We start from the raw sequence: 11,725 nt of genomic DNA on the forward strand, positions 1-11,725 counted from the left end.
AAATGACTTACAGCTGTGTGAGCGCAATGGCAAGACAGAAGGGACAAACAAGAGTAGAAAAACTTGACCCATGCAGCTTGACCATGATGTGAGGTTACTAATCCTGTGCATTCTAGTTTTTGGGTTGAATGTAACAAATACAGAGATTGCAGTGGAGTAAATGGAAGAAATTTGGCATACTTCCTAGTGACTCATTTTTCTTGAAAGAAGGGAAAGTATTAAAAATTGAGTTGGTTTAACACCATGCTCAAGCACCCCAGCAATCTTTGTGAGGATAACTGCATGTACTGGTGATCAACAGCCATCAGTGCCTTAAATATATTTTATAAGATTTTTATAATTGTTTAAAGCACGTCATTGTTCTACTGAAGACTTGTTGATGTGCAATTTGTCTTTTTTTTTGTTAATAATTAACAACAAGCAAATGTAGAATGCAAGTAATATCACTTGAATCCGTCCAATTTTTTTAACAAGTGGAATATTTAAAATGATTTAAAGCCGTACTAAAATGCATAAAAATGTTTTGTTTTTGTATTTTGAATATTGATGGTTCAGTTCAACATGAATAATTTGAAAGTCATTTTAAATACTTCAATACTTGAGATTTGTTTTGACATTTTTTTAAATCAATTTTTTCATCCTCACTATAGTTTATTAAATATACAAAAAAAATGCCTGAGGTTTTGCATGAATAATTGAGAGCAGCAAAATTGGAAGTGTGTAAGCAGTTAGGGATTACTGAGTTTCAAGTTGAAGCAAAGCAGCTTCCAACCAACACTGGATAGTCCCTAAGCACAACATGAAGCCGGAGGGGTCACATCCTCATTGCACTATGATCTAACAAATCAGTTTTAAAATGCACAAAGGGAAGCATAGAGGTTAAGCGACATATCGGATTGTGTGGATTGACCTTTGTGTTTTCTATTGCCTATCTGAAAAGACATATTTTTCAAAAAGGATCATGTATTTGGTGTATCATTTGAATGCAAATATTAAATTCCACCTCTTCACCAGTATTTATGAGAGATGAGATGTGTACATTTTATTCTAAATTTAAACCCAACAGAAATTACACTTTGATGCTATGCAATTTACTTGACTGTTAATCCTTTTACTGTTCCTGAGACAACAACAAAAAAAGGCATACAGTGTACCTGATAGCACATTATTGAGAACAAAGTGTCAGTTTCTATGCACAATCTATTAAGATTAAATATTCTTTGCAATATACAATTTGCATAAGCGTTTAACTCATTCACTGCCATTGATAGCAACATCTTAAATAGATTGAACTTCACCATTGCCATTGTGTTAACATTGTCAGGTTATCTTCACATGCGCATGGCCAGAGCAGTAGAAGGCTTCTTCTGTAAAGAGCAATTTTAGCTATATAAATCATTTTCACTTCTTCTTCTGCTCTTTGGAACTATCAAGGAGGTCTTGGTTTCCCTTTAGAAAGCGGAGGATCTTCTCTATTGAGGCCTCTTGATATTCATGGGACCACCTGCGTCAAAACAATGCAATGAGAAGAGAACTAGTAATCCCATATGGTCTGTGTGTGGCTAAAATTTAAAGTATAAGTGATATGCTCATTTGTGATTTACAGAACAGGTTGTTTGACTCACTTGATGCCATTGAAGTTGAGAATTGATCTCATGTCCTCTGGTAGAGACGTGGGATCAGGCCATGTGAAGTAATCCGTGACCGGGACAATGTTCTTCTTACAGGCAAGGGCAGTGACTATTTCCTGTGTCATGAGATGAATGATAATGCTAGCTGTGCACATATTTTAGTGTCATTTTTTCCCCCCAACATGACAAATGGCTATTATCGGATGAATCTCTCCAAATAAAAAAGAGCCAAGATAGAGCTGTTAGAAATATAGATACTGATCTGACCTTATGCACCCAGTCTTTCATGGCTGTGTCCCCCATGCACTTGTCCAAAGCGTTGGCAGACAAGACCAGGATGAAGTTCCGAGCCCGCTGGACACTCTGAATCAGTTTGTCTTCGAATTTCCCGGCCTCCAGCTTTTCCACATCAATGAAGACGCTGAACCCTCGAACTTGTAAATGCACCTTTAGAAGGCTTTGTTGCCAGAAATAAATAGAGTATCAAATAAAGTTTCACAAATAAAGTCAAATGGGCACAGAAATGTGGGACTGTAACACTAATGCTCTGACCTTGCTAGTTGAGATCCGGTGGTCCGGCGGTAGCTGATGAAAACATCGGGTCCCGCAGGCTGGGCGTCCGTGTTGCAGGGTCTCAGCGGCTTCCGACTGACCGCGAGGATCTTGGCTCGGTGCACTCCATTGAGTACATGGCAATCTTGCGAGAGCTGCTGATCCGTCAAGGTCTGGATGTTGTTGCGGTCTACTCCCGACTGAACCAGACCGTAAGTGTACTGCCGGAAACGGGGGTCGGCCTCCGTCAGCCAGTCAGCCATGTTGTGTGGGTCGCATGTTGCATAGTTGGCGTAGGTTTTGAGCACGCGAAGGTCTCTCAGAAACCTGGTAGAAAGAAAATACAGTGGGCTGTCCAAGGTAAGGTGGTCCCGTCGCGTCCAATTGGCTTGCCTCTTTCGGCATAGGCCGGCAGTCATGCCGAGATCTTGGCTTAAATCTTCTTCTGTGATGTTCAGCAGAAGGTCTCCATCCACCTGGAGCTCCTGGCTCATCATACAGAAACAAATATATCAGAGACGAGCAAGTCAGGATGCTCCGCAACGAGCTTCATGATTTGACAAGATGTAAATCCGAACTGACCTGGAAGCGATCACAGAATGCACTGAAGCCGACCTGCTGCAGCCAAGTCTGGACCTCGCAGGTCTTCCAGTTGGGCACAGAAGACAAAATGCGCTTGGGAACTTCTTCTCCCATCATTCTGAGCGCACGCTTGGCTAAAGAACAGGCTGTTCCATTGCTGGAGTACATGACGATTCTTTTTAGACTTTGCACTGCTCCGATTTCATGGAAAATCTGGAAACAGGTACATTGGACATATTGGGTTGGATACGATTCATTATTATTGCCTATATTCTGGTCATATATGTCATTCTCTTCTATATCTGATGTATGAAGACAGCACCCACTGCCCACACTTCTTTGTGGAGCAATCAATTAGGCACCACTTATTATGAGCTAACTATGTTCTAATGCTAATCATCATTCAATTACCTTGCGTAAAACCAGTATGGGCCAAATTAACTATATGCACCCCCACACACACTGGAAAGAGCAAACACATTACTACTGACAACCAACCATCCCCTTGTCTGAAATTCACTCAAATATTTTTTACAAAAAAAAACTATGTCAATATTTTAAACCAATCGATAATACAATACATCCCTAGGTATACCTTGGTGTTGCGTTGGCGAGATTTGATGCTGGTCTCAACGCAGAGGTAGAATGCGGCGATGCACTTTCCTTCTAGTCTCGTTCCATCCAGAAGCGGCAAAAGGTGCTGCAGGTCAGACGCCGTCTTCCCCTGCATGCAGTCAGCACTGTCTGACAAACTACGAGCAAAATCGTCCGGGTCCAGAGATGCGATGAAGGGTTCCACCAACTCCAAGGTGCCCGATTTCACCACCTCCTTCTCGATTTCTCGGTTAGCCGCCAAGACGGTGACGGCCAGGCACGCGTGGAAGCGAATGAGTTCGTCTTCTTTGGAGAAGGCCAGAGGAAAGAGCCATTCGGCGGCCTGCTTCTCAATCATCCATCTCTGGCAGCGGTGGCCGCCGTACATGGCGCAGTTGGCCAAGGCTACGGCACAGTGACGGAGTACGGTGGGGTCCGTACCCCGGCACCAGTACAGCAGAGCATCGAGGGCACCATTTTTGATGAGGTGGACTGACGTCTCCTCGGTGTGTTTGAACATGTGCTCTAGGATTCCCGAAACGCTACGTGCAAGCTGGGCATCTTCTTGTTGCCGGGTCAAGTTGAGGATGACCCCCAATCCTAAACGGGCTATGTAATCTCTGCAAGAACAGAAGCCAAAATATTAAAATGAGATACTCAATCCGATTTAGAACGGACAAGCATTCATGTTGAAGATTGTCCATATGAGAACACATCTCTACAAAAAACAGGAACCTCTCAAAGACCGGTATGTGAAGCGGTTTGTGAGGGTTATAGTATAAAATCAAGTACTTCCCTGTGAGAATTTCCCCGCACACCTCATACTTCCTGTATTTGACCCCACCCCTTTTATAATGGTTTTCAAGACCGTCACCATACTCTAATCAAGTTCTGCACCTAGAAACACCCCATCAAGTCTTATCTTGTACTTGCACTAAAACTCCATTGGCTGCTAACTACTTTAGTCACTTGTATACTTACATACTTGTGTGACCGCTTATTCATATTGTCTACTTATCTGAGTGGTTAGCGCATTGGCCTCACAGCTCTGGGGTCCTAGGTATGAATCCAGGTCGGTGTAACCTAAAGTCAGCTGGGATAGGCTCCAGCATCCCCTGTGACCCTTGTGACAGTTCAGAAAATGAATGAATGGATACTTATCTGTATGCTGACTACTATCCTATTATGTTGACGACTTATTTGATAAGTAACTTACTATTTTATAGGTGATTTATTTGTTTGTTTGTTGTCATTTGTGCACTTCTCTGCTTATTTGTGTTGTTGACTACTTATTTATTGATGATTTATTGGTCTGTTTGTCAAATTAAACTTGCATATTGACAATAAAAGCATTCAATTCAATTCATTGTGACAGGTATCCCCAATCTAATGTCTGCAGAGTGATCATTACCTGTTATCCGAGACCAGTATCTGCTCGAGAAGTTTAGCAGACTCGTAGGTGATCTCCACTGCAGGTGTCTGCTGGAGCTGGAGCAGAAGCTCCAGGGCTCCGTCCAGACGGATCCTGTTGCAGATGGTTTCGGCCACCTGACGCCCCACCGTGGGGAGAACCCAGGCTTCCTCCACCACTTGGTAAATCTCCGCGATGGCTCTGCGGGTCTCGTCTGATTGGGACGTTTCCTTGGCGTTTTTCATCCGCTGAATGGCCGAGCGCAGGGTGGGCAGCGCGCCGTCCAGAGCCGCTTGCACGTCGGCGTGGATCCCCGGAGACACCGCTCTCGGCTGCTCGGCCCCGGAGCCGCTCTTCCCACGCTGGAGACGGCTGACATATTCGGGGACCGTTAGACGATCGGAGCTGAACATGACTAATGACAAATGTCTGTAGATCCTCCAAAGGAAGAAGGTGACGAGAAAGATCATCGAGGGAGACCGCGGCTTTGTTTACAAGAGCATCAGATTGGCTGGCTGACGGGCTCCGCTCCACTTGGTTAATAAGCAAACAAACAAGGCCTCTAATAGATCAGTATAATCCCAAAACGGCGACTCCCTCCAAATCTTTTAAGTGATCAGCTATAGTAAATTCTAAAAGACATTTCATTGAATAATAACATGACGAAAGCGCATTGCAAAAGATGCGGAAAGCACATAGCAGGTCCTTTTGTCTCTTCCTGTGGTTAAATCTGCTGCTCTTCTCATACTTTCTTAAAACCAAAGCGCATTTTGTTTCCTTGCTTACAATGGATGGATCCCATTTGACAAAATAAGAGAAATAGCGCTCCCCCAGTTGAAGAAAATGACCTGTCACTGCAATGACATCGGCCAGGAGCAGCAGCATCCGCGAGAGATGCTGATCGAGTTGCGTTTTGCACCGCCCGTGGTGGATCGACGGGATGTAGCTGGTAATAAAACAGGCACACCCTCCATCCCATCATCGCATCATATCTCTCCCCTTGGATACAAAAAGGCTGGCCCTCTATACTGGACATCCAGTTTATCCAATCTAATCTCATCTAACTTCATCTCAAATTTCTGGGGTCGAACGTTTTATCCCAAGTGGGTACTCACAGTGTGGGGTTTGTAAGTTCTTCCGGGCTTGCGTGGATTTTCTTTGGGTATTCCGGTTTCCTCACTTGTCCCAAAACTGCATGCCAAGCTGAACACTTAAATAAAATAATAAGAAAATCAGACATAGGAATTGTAGTCATCATTGACTTGACAAAAAGCCTAATTGTCATCATACCCAGCGGCGTATGACAAAATTGGATAGTGCTTCTCCACAAGTGCGCCCTCCCAAGCAAGGCCCAATAAATGACATATTCAGACTCGTTAGCCCTCCGCCACGATGGAAACATCATATCACCTCTTGAGCGCCATCAATCAGACGACTGCAAGTTGCCTCACCGATGCCAACAAGAATAAAATGGATCACTTACCTCTCACTGTCTTCTTACTCATACTCTTGAACACTAACTTCCCCCTAGGTACGAGTGTGAGCTTGAAGGCTTGTCTTTCGCCTTGTACCCTGTGTTTGGCTGGGTTGGAAAAAAAGCTTGTTCTCTTTGAGCATGCGTAGGTTTTCTCTGGGTATTCCAGTTTCCTCGCATGTCCCAAAAATGTGCATGGTAAACTGGTTGAACACTAAATTTCCCCTAGGTATGAGTGTAAGCATATGTAAACATATTACACTATCCCTTTAAAATATGTGAGTTATTCATTGTCTATGCACTATAATAAATATTTTGTCCCCCAATGGAATAAACTTACTTTCTTCCCCTTGTTCTAGATCAGGGGGGGCCAGGTCCAGTCCTTGAGTGCCCTATCCAGTCTTTTTTCCATGTTTTCCGCCACCAACACATCTAATTCAAATGATCAACTTATCAGCAAGTTGTACAGAAGCTTAATACCAATCCAGATGATTTGATTCAGGTGTGTCAGTGGAGGGAGACCTGGAAAACAGATTGGATAGGGGCTCTCGAGGACTGGACTTGGCCGCCCCTGCTCTAGATCTTCATTATCACACTAAAGGAAAAATATACAAATAGAGTTTATGTCTTTTTAAGAAGTTATAAACAACTGGTATTGTAATTGATAATCAACTGAAATTAAAAACAAGTCCTCAATATGTTGCTTAAATGCTCTTTTGCAATTGATCTCAACCTCTGTTTTGTTCATTTGCACAAGTAGAAAAAAATGCAGACAGTTTAGCCAAAGAAAACACCGGAGGTGGGGTCACTGACACATGTTTCCAATGATTGGGAGCACACGGTTTATCGTTTTGGTCTCATTCTGTCCTCTCTCACTGCAGAGGAAACATGAGGCTGCCGGCTGTGGTGCTTCTTGCTCTTGTCACTCACATTTTAGCAGCAGAAGGTGAGTACAAACAGGGATTTTTCTTTATACTTCAAATGGACAAAATTAATTTAAAATATAAAGGCCATGAAGTGTTTGCTTAGAATTGGCTAGTTAGTACTTTGGTTCGTATCCAGCTTTAGCTGCGATAGGTCAGGTTTTTGGTCGCTTGTCCAAAGAAAGTAACTTAGGGGTCTCAAATTCATTTAAAACTGAACAAAACAAACATCAACATTGTACATTTTTCACATCTTTGAGCAAAATTGGCCATCTTTCTTTTGAACATTATAGACATTTTTCTACAAACTAACCTGGGCTTTGTGTCAGAACACAAAGAAAGAAGAGGGACAAGCATTTCTGCAGTGCCTCTGATGGAAGAAAGCGTTTTTTCTCAGGAAAAACACAATACAAGTCACAGTACTAAAATTCTTCTATCATTTGGACATATATTGTTCCAATGGTTAGGTATTTTGGAGCTATCTAAGCAAAGATTGATCGAGCAAATCATGCCTGGATTCTAGAACAAAACATGTAAGAACCTAAGACTGGGTCCAAGTTGGAGCCCCCCAGTTAGTCAGTGAGGCTTAACATGCAGCAAAGAAAACAAAGAAGTAACTTGAGGACATGTCTGTGAATGTTTTTGTGTAACCTAAATTGGATGCAGATGGAAGAATCTCTACAGATAAGACTAGCTGTTCTTTCAGCATCATACTTTACTATTTTTGTATTAAATAATTAAAAAAACATTCAGTATTTTTACTAAAAAGTACTATGTTTATTCCAAAATGTGCTGCATAAATTTGGGATAGCTGCCAAGAAACTGGATAGTTAAGCATCAGGCATTTGGAAGAGAAGCTAAATGACTTTTTTTGGTTCAAAATAGTATTTTTTCAATGACTTTCTGTGGAACGCTAACTTTTCTCCTTTAAAGAGTCATGCATGGCCCGCTGCGAGAATGGTTTTGACTCCGAAAAGAAGTGTCAGTGTGACAACATGTGCAAGTACTACAAGAGCTGCTGTGCTGACTTTGACGCCATTTGTGGCATGATGAGTAAGTTGTGGGATCAACTGAGCAAAACCAAAATATTCAATAATTCAAAAGCACACTTTTACTCACTCTCTCTCCCTGTTTCTCTCATAGCTCGTGGAGACACATTTGAGTTAGCGGAAGACGACGATGATTATCTGGAAAGCACCACGCCATCAGGCCGTAAAGCACCCGCCGTCATTACCACTCTACGGCCTATTTTGGACTTTGCCTTCAAACCGCAACGCCGACCTGGAACCACATTAAACATGAAGAAACCTCCACCGAGGTCTCCCAGACCCACCAAACCCCTGCCAGTGAGACACCCTGACAGTACCAAAGTCAATTCCACGGCAAAACCTCCAAGTGCCACCATCCACCCGTCAGAGAAGCCCCGGGTTACCACCTATGTACTGGTTTCTCACACGACCAGACCCCCCACGACACCCGGCACGCCCACAACACCCGGCACCCTCACGACACCCGGCACCCCCACAACACCCGGCACCACCGCGGCTCCAAATCCCGACGGCGAGAAGTGCAGCGGCAGACCATTTGACGCGTTCATGCAATTGAAAAACGGCTCCATCTTTGCCTTCAGAGGTGAGTTTCCGCCTTTACAAATTCAAAACAATAAAAACATTGAGAGATCCATGATGGAGTTGTCAGTTGTGTGGCACTCAAATGAAAAATGTCACGTTTTGCAGTATAAATATAGGCTTATTTTGGGTCATATTGAGACTAATCTACTACCGTAGTTAATATTTTTGTAGATGATAAATATTCTTGAAATATATGTAAAAAAGTTATTTCGCATTCCAGGAATTCCTCAAAACTTCTTTTTAGTACTTAGCTTTGAGACATTTTAAGAAATTCTACTGTGATACTACTCCAAACTTCAATCAATGTATTTTCTATGTAATCCAATATGACAAGTTCTATCTTTAGTAACCATGGCAGCCAGGAAAAAAATCACTTAGGCCAAAGTGACCATAGAAGAAGAATATGAATAGCTACACACAAATTTAATCCCAGATTAGGCACTACACCATGCCCTGTAAATATAGCCTTGGCCTGAAGTACATTGATCAGAAAAAAGTTAAGTCTTTGACCTTATTTTCTTTTTTTCTAGGTGAATACTTTTTTGAGCTGGACCAAAAGACAGTACTTCCTGGATATCCCAAGCTCATAAAGGACATATGGGGCATTAACGGGCGCATTGATGCTGCTTTCACGAGGGTCAACTGCCATGGAAAGACATACGTGTTTAAGGTAAGCAGCACTAGTCCTAAAATGAATCTGAACAGAGCATTCACATTGATTTCAAATCCAAATAGGGGAACCAGTACTGGAGGTTTGACAATGGCGTGCTAGATGAAGGCTACCCTCGTGATATCAGTGTGGGCTTTGAGAAAATTCCAGATCACGTGAACGCTGCCTTCGCCCTTCCAGCTCACAGCCACAATGGCAGAGAGAAGGTGTATTTTTTCAAAGGTAAAGCCGGTCTTTATGAGATTCTGCCAATCCCGTCACACAGGCTACTCAATCTTTTGCCTCTTTTTGGTATCCACATTAGGGGATCAGTATTACATCTATGAGTTTTTGCACCAGCCTTCCCACAAGGAGTGTGTCGAAGTATCTGAAAGTTCGCCATCCACGTTATTCAGCCGCTACACTGACATGTATGCCAGCAACTATGAGAGATATTTTAATGATCTCTTCTCAGACAGTGAGTATAATTTTATATAATATTAATAATTTTGTATATATATAGTGTTTAATTAATAATAATATCTAATGCAGTGATACTATTGATACACAAAAAAGAACCACAGTCTAATTACAGTTCAGTTGTGTTTAACTTTTAAGTTCATTGCATTGTACTTTCTATTAGTTTTTCCATATTAACATTTTTTTAAAATACCTATATATTTTTTACTTGTATTATTACAGTACAGCAGTTCAGAAAATGAATCAATGAAAGATTCACACTGTTATGCAGTGTGAGATTTCTCAAATGTAAATGTGCATTCCTCCTTTTTTCATTTTAAATGTGTTAGCATATTTAATTTGATACCTTTACTTAATGTTCATTTAGCGCCCCAGCATCACAGTCATCACCATTTCATTGACCGAGACTGGAAGGGTCTTAAGTCACCAGTGGATGCTGTCATGGCTGGCCGACTGTATGTCCCCCCACGCCGCCTACAACCGGACCAAATGTGGGATCGGTACCAACAATCTCAACAGTATCAACAGTACGGCCAGCAGTACAATCAGCAGTACAATCAGCAGTACAGCCAGCAGTACAATCAGCAGTACGGCCAGCAGTATGGTCAACAGCGGGGGCGTAGGAGGTGGAACCGCTCACCCTACTGGGAATCCATGGCTGAGAGGGGTATGGGCATGGGCCAGCAGTTTGCCGAGAGGGGGATGGAAATGGGCCTGAGGCTGGCCGAGAGGAGAATGGAGATGGAAGAACGACTGGGACGGGATTGGAGCAGGCGCTGGGATCAGGACTGGGACCAGGACAGGCGTAGAGACAGCTACAGGAACAATAACAGAGGCAACTACGACTCCAGATACAGAAACGACAGACCCTTGGGGAGGTCTCTGCCTGTACAGAGCGTCTACTTCTTTAGAGGAGGTATTGTGGAATATCCTACTTTGACTTTTGAGGTTTCACTCTTTATATTTCTATTTCATGAAAGTGTTGTGATTTAAGCATTATGCCTTCCGTTTAAAAGGACACAGTTGTATTTTCTGTGTTCCTGCTTTATAGCTGTCAATATAAACTTTTATGGATCAACGTTTTACCAGAAGCAGCATCACAGTAACAAGAGTTTATGTAGCAATTATAGTTAAAGTCTGTCTCTCCCCCTCTGGTTATGTGCAGATAAATACTTCAGAGTGAATCTCAGTACCAAGAGAGTGGATGCCGCCTCGCCTCACTATCCCAGATCTATCGCCAAGTACTGGCTCGGCTGTTCGGACAAAGCAGGAGCTGAGAAGTAAGGTCAATCATCTTTAGCTAGATTTGAGTCAGATGATATCAGTATAACAAGCCTGCTTGTCGGCTTGAGCAAATATTGTCCACGAGTTAACGTCCAAGGTCTACTTGACCTATATTTTTTTATCACTGTTACATCACCGTTCTGTTTCTGAATGTAATCTTTAAAAGACTAAAACCACCTGCAATGGTGGTAATTATATTTTATATAACTCCAAATAATTTATGCTCACTTTTTATCTTTTTTAAAAATAATTTTGCTGTACTCATTTTCAGTATGTGAAAATTACTGCGTCACAAGGCAACTTTGGGGGAAAATGTTTTTCCGTTTCAAAAAGTAACTTTTACTCAATTTTCATCACATTTTAAGCATATTTTATCAATATGTTTATCAGAGGAAAAATCATGTTTCTAGTTGTGCATTTTTTAGGACATAAACCTACAAACCTTTTTAACAATATTGAACAAGTATATCTTTTGTATACCATTGATGATTAAAGACATTTTATAGTCAAACCA

General features: G+C 42.1%; 2 protein-coding genes across 2 annotated transcripts; one reads left to right on the forward strand and one right to left on the reverse strand.

The window, feature by feature from the left end:
- Positions 1-1,016: 1,016 nt before the first annotated feature.
- sarm1 (sterile alpha and TIR motif containing 1) lies at positions 1,017-5,695 on the reverse strand. Its single transcript, XM_077722232.1, has 8 exons — positions 4,771-5,695; positions 3,361-3,979; positions 2,766-2,978; positions 2,577-2,668; positions 2,184-2,510; positions 1,899-2,088; positions 1,626-1,747; positions 1,017-1,504 (listed from the first exon to the last, which is right to left on the reverse strand). The coding sequence occupies exons 1-8, from the start codon at positions 5,238-5,240 to the stop codon at positions 1,402-1,404; spliced, it is 2,136 nt and encodes a 711-aa protein (XP_077578358.1). The 5' UTR covers positions 5,241-5,695; the 3' UTR covers positions 1,017-1,401.
- Positions 5,696-7,106: 1,411 nt separating this feature from the next.
- On the forward strand, positions 7,107-11,722 carry vtna (vitronectin a). Its single transcript, XM_077722233.1, has 8 exons — positions 7,107-7,190; positions 8,101-8,220; positions 8,311-8,799; positions 9,329-9,468; positions 9,534-9,690; positions 9,773-9,925; positions 10,295-10,843; positions 11,093-11,722. Exons 1-8 carry the CDS (start codon positions 7,133-7,135, stop codon positions 11,209-11,211), a joined length of 1,785 nt encoding a protein of 594 aa, XP_077578359.1. The 5' UTR covers positions 7,107-7,132; the 3' UTR covers positions 11,212-11,722.
- The last annotated feature ends 3 nt before the right edge of the window (positions 11,723-11,725 follow it).

This window comes from Stigmatopora nigra, chromosome 8 (assembly GCF_051989575.1).
Source record: "Stigmatopora nigra isolate UIUO_SnigA chromosome 8, RoL_Snig_1.1, whole genome shotgun sequence".
Classification (NCBI taxonomy): domain Eukaryota; kingdom Metazoa; phylum Chordata; class Actinopteri; order Syngnathiformes; family Syngnathidae; genus Stigmatopora; species Stigmatopora nigra.

What these genes read in the sequence shown, in the direction of transcription:
- vtna (XM_077722233.1), top strand. Translation starts at nt 7,133, where the DNA reads ATGAGGCTGCCGGCTGTGGTGCTTCTTGCTCTTGTCACTCACATTTTA. An exon ending in GAAGGTGTATTTTTTCAAAG is followed by an intron (nt 9,691 to 9,772) that starts GTAAAGCCGGTC and finishes TATCCACATTAG; the next exon opens with GGGATCAGTATTACATCTAT. An exon ending in CGTCTACTTCTTTAGAGGAG is followed by an intron (nt 10,844 to 11,092) that starts GTATTGTGGAAT and finishes GGTTATGTGCAG; the next exon opens with ATAAATACTTCAGAGTGAAT.
- sarm1 (XM_077722232.1), bottom strand. Translation starts at nt 5,240, where the DNA reads ATGATCTTTCTCGTCACCTTCTTCCTTTGGAGGATCTACAGACATTTG. An exon ending in ATACTGGTCTCGGATAACAG is followed by an intron (nt 3,980 to 4,770) that starts GTAATGATCACT and finishes CTGTTCTTGCAG; the next exon opens with AGATTACATAGCCCGTTTAG. An exon ending in ACCGGATCTCAACTAGCAAG is followed by an intron (nt 2,089 to 2,183) that starts GTCAGAGCATTA and finishes CTGGCAACAAAG; the next exon opens with CCTTCTAAAGGTGCATTTAC.